Source organism: Pollicipes pollicipes, unplaced genomic scaffold (genome assembly GCF_011947565.3).
Source record: "Pollicipes pollicipes isolate AB1234 unplaced genomic scaffold, Ppol_2.1 Scaffold_7261;HRSCAF=8764_pilon_pilon_pilon, whole genome shotgun sequence".
Taxonomy (NCBI): Eukaryota; Metazoa; Arthropoda; class Thecostraca; order Pollicipedomorpha; family Pollicipedidae; genus Pollicipes; species Pollicipes pollicipes.
Genome location: NW_023597054.1, coordinates 23648298 through 23651220, shown reverse-complemented (window position 1 = coordinate 23651220; position 2923 = coordinate 23648298). Strand labels below are relative to the sequence as shown.

At 46.6% G+C, this 2923-nt stretch overlaps 1 protein-coding gene across 1 annotated transcript in view; it reads left to right on the top strand.

Annotated features, from left to right (window-relative positions):
• Nucleotides 1–2091: 2091 nt before the first annotated feature.
• LOC119111859 (uridine phosphorylase 1) overlaps nt 2092–2923 on the top strand; it is a 7929-nt gene continuing 7097 nt past the window's right edge. Inside the window, exons 1-2 of the mRNA XM_037235695.1 lie at nt 2092–2195; nt 2497–2658. Coding sequence (XP_037091590.1) covers nt 2118–2195; nt 2497–2658 — 240 coding nt within the window. The 5' untranslated portion in view covers nt 2092–2117. The remainder of the gene's footprint in view (nt 2196–2496; nt 2659–2923) is intronic.

Below are 2923 nucleotides of genomic sequence, written 5' to 3'. Positions count from 1 at the left end.
ACGAATAAACGTATAAATAAGATACTTGCTTTGCATTCTGTGCAACTTTTTTACGTTTTTCGTAAAACCTTGAATGCAGGTCAACCATAGGCCACTGATCTGTGAAAGGCCTGAGGTGATGCAAAAACGAATTAATGCTGCTGTCTACCTGCATAATTTGCAACGATGTCATCTTGAATTACGAAAAATCGAGCGATATTACTGGAGGTCACCTCATTTTACACTTGTCTCATATTCTGGAAAATAAGTGATATATATATATATATATATATATATATGTTCAGACCTATATACTTATATATATATATATATATATATATATATATATATATATATATATATATATATATGTACACACATATATATGTTTGCGTGTGTGCGTCAGTCCATGCAAAGTTTTTTCCCTCTCTCCCTCTCTCTCTCTCTCTCTCTCTCTCTCTCTCTCTCTCTCTTTCTCTCTCTCTCTCTCTCTCTCTCACTTTCTCTCGCTTTTATATTGTTAAAAAACATTGTATACCGACCAGTTAAACCAAAAACTGCTTACGTTTGGGCATGTACTGCAAGGCGCCAAACATCAGTAATCTAGTAATGAGGGACACTCTTGCATCTCAACTTCTAGTGTTCCAACCGCTGATACCTGTGTTGTATTTTGTGTGTGTGCCTCTATCTTGCCTTGTTCGAACAGTGTGTTTTCGAAGATGTTTAATGAAGGTTAAATTTAATTTAATGTTTTGATTCCGAAAACGATTTCTCTATGGCAGAGAGTCTGTCGCCGGCTGATCAAGGTATCCCATGGCGACATTCTGGACACTACCATTAAACCATCTGCATTTGATTGCAAGCAAGTTAATCACCTTAACTACACTTCGTTATCTGTCTTTTGGAAACATACTACTGAGTTTGCAATCTTGATACCGATATTGCCTTTCTTTGCCACATTGCAACGCTATTCGAGAACTTTTCCCGGACCGTCCTGCAACAGACAGGACAATGTCCCTCTCTTTCAGGGAGCACTCAGCGAATTTTGCGTTTATGTGTTTTGGGCAATGCTGCTTGTACATAAAGTATTTCTTGGTGTCATGCAGACTATGATTTTGTATACAAGATTTGTACATGTATACGTAAAATGTGTGCCGTGACGTAAGTCTGCCTTGCTCCGTTGTAACATTTTTCTGAGTCATTTTCTTCTCAGGGCTGTTTAGTACTCTACGATTTTTCCTATTTACTAAGATTTTAACCTAATCCCTGCCTATTTAGAGTTTCATCCTATCTGGTTTATTCGTTGCTCAACTATCTTTTGATAGGCTGCTGTTCCGAGCTTTATTCGCCCAAAATTAGGAGAGTTCTTGGTGGTGGGACAGGTAACGCCAGATGTTTTTTTTTTGTTGGCACTTATCGTATCAAAGTATCGTATTTTTCTTGGAATTGAATGGTGATTGAAGAAAGTGACCCTATTTGACATCCATTTTTCAAGCCTTTCCTCGTGTACAAAACTTCGCCCTTCTCAAAGGCACTCTTTTGCATGCCACTTAGCCATTACCAGCATGAATGAATTCAGCGTAAGCAATCATCGTTCAAGTATTCCAATATAGATGTCTTGTTGCAGTCGGAGAGCTGTTCACGCCCATAGAGCCCACTCGCCACGCAAGTATCACCAATATACCAACGCTGATATATTTACCGATACCGATAATACCGATTCAGCGCTTGCTGTCAGCACCGCGCAATCGAAATAGGGCGCACGCTGTCCAGAGGCGTCAGCTGTGTGGCGAGTGCAGCCGAGCGGCTGCGGCAGCGGCGCCGCTGTCGTTCAGCCAACTGTGTGGCGAGTGCGGCCGAGCGGCTGCAGCAGCGGCGCCGCCGCCGTTCAGCCAGCTGTGTGGCAAGTGTGACCGAGCAGGTGCAGCAGCGGCGCCGCTGTCGTTCAGCCAACTGTGTGGCAAGTGTGACCGAGCAGCTGCAGCAGCGGCGCTGCCGCCGTTCAGCCAGTTGTGTGGCGAGTGCGGCCGAGTGGTTGCAGCAGCGGCGCCGCCGCCGTTCAGCCAGCTGACTGCTCGGCCGCCGGCGGCAGGGATGAAAACGGCACAGTCCGCCTTCGGAACCCGCACCTGGCCGAGATGGAGTCGGACATTTTATACCACCTGGCGCTGGGTTCGGGCTCGCACGACCTGCAGGCCATGTTCGGCGACGTCAAGGTGGGCTCGGTGGCCGGCCAGCCCCGGCTGCCAGTGCTGCACACGTCCCGCTGCATGCGTAACATAACTATAGTGCGCACATGTAGGACATGAAGCAGGCATCCAAACGTCAGACATGTCCGCTCCTGTTGGCAGATGTTTGCTTTCTGAGTCTGTTTCTGTTCCAAGTGCAGTTTACCTGACATGTAGGTATGCGTTGTCTACGGCACCTTCGCTTTTTATGCGATGCGACTCTATCCGACATCATTCGCTTTCATTGTGCCTCGGCCTCCACGCCTGATTGCCGGCGGCTCGTTTTCAGTTCGTCTGCATGGGAGGTACTCCGCGGAGGATGGAACAGTTCGCTCACTTCATCATGAAGGAGATCGGCCACGTTCTGCCTACGGGGACCCAGCTGCTGGACATCTCGCATAACTCTCACCGATACTCCATGTTTAAAGTTGGACCCGTGATCTCAGTCAGTGTGAGTAGATCAGCCAGCCATTTCTGATACGAATATATCACTAATCGTGGCAAGGCTAACACATTGTCATCAGTGGTACTTGCAATCCTTTTCAATGCACATCCGATTTTTGTCATTACAACATGCATTAAGGTGGTCCGTGTCATACGCTACGGATTCATTAACGGTGTTCGGTCGACAATTGTGACCTGTTATTCGTGTACGTGCATGAGCCAACGATCGCGGGCTGCGTGTACTGCGGATACTCCACGCAAATGCATTTGTT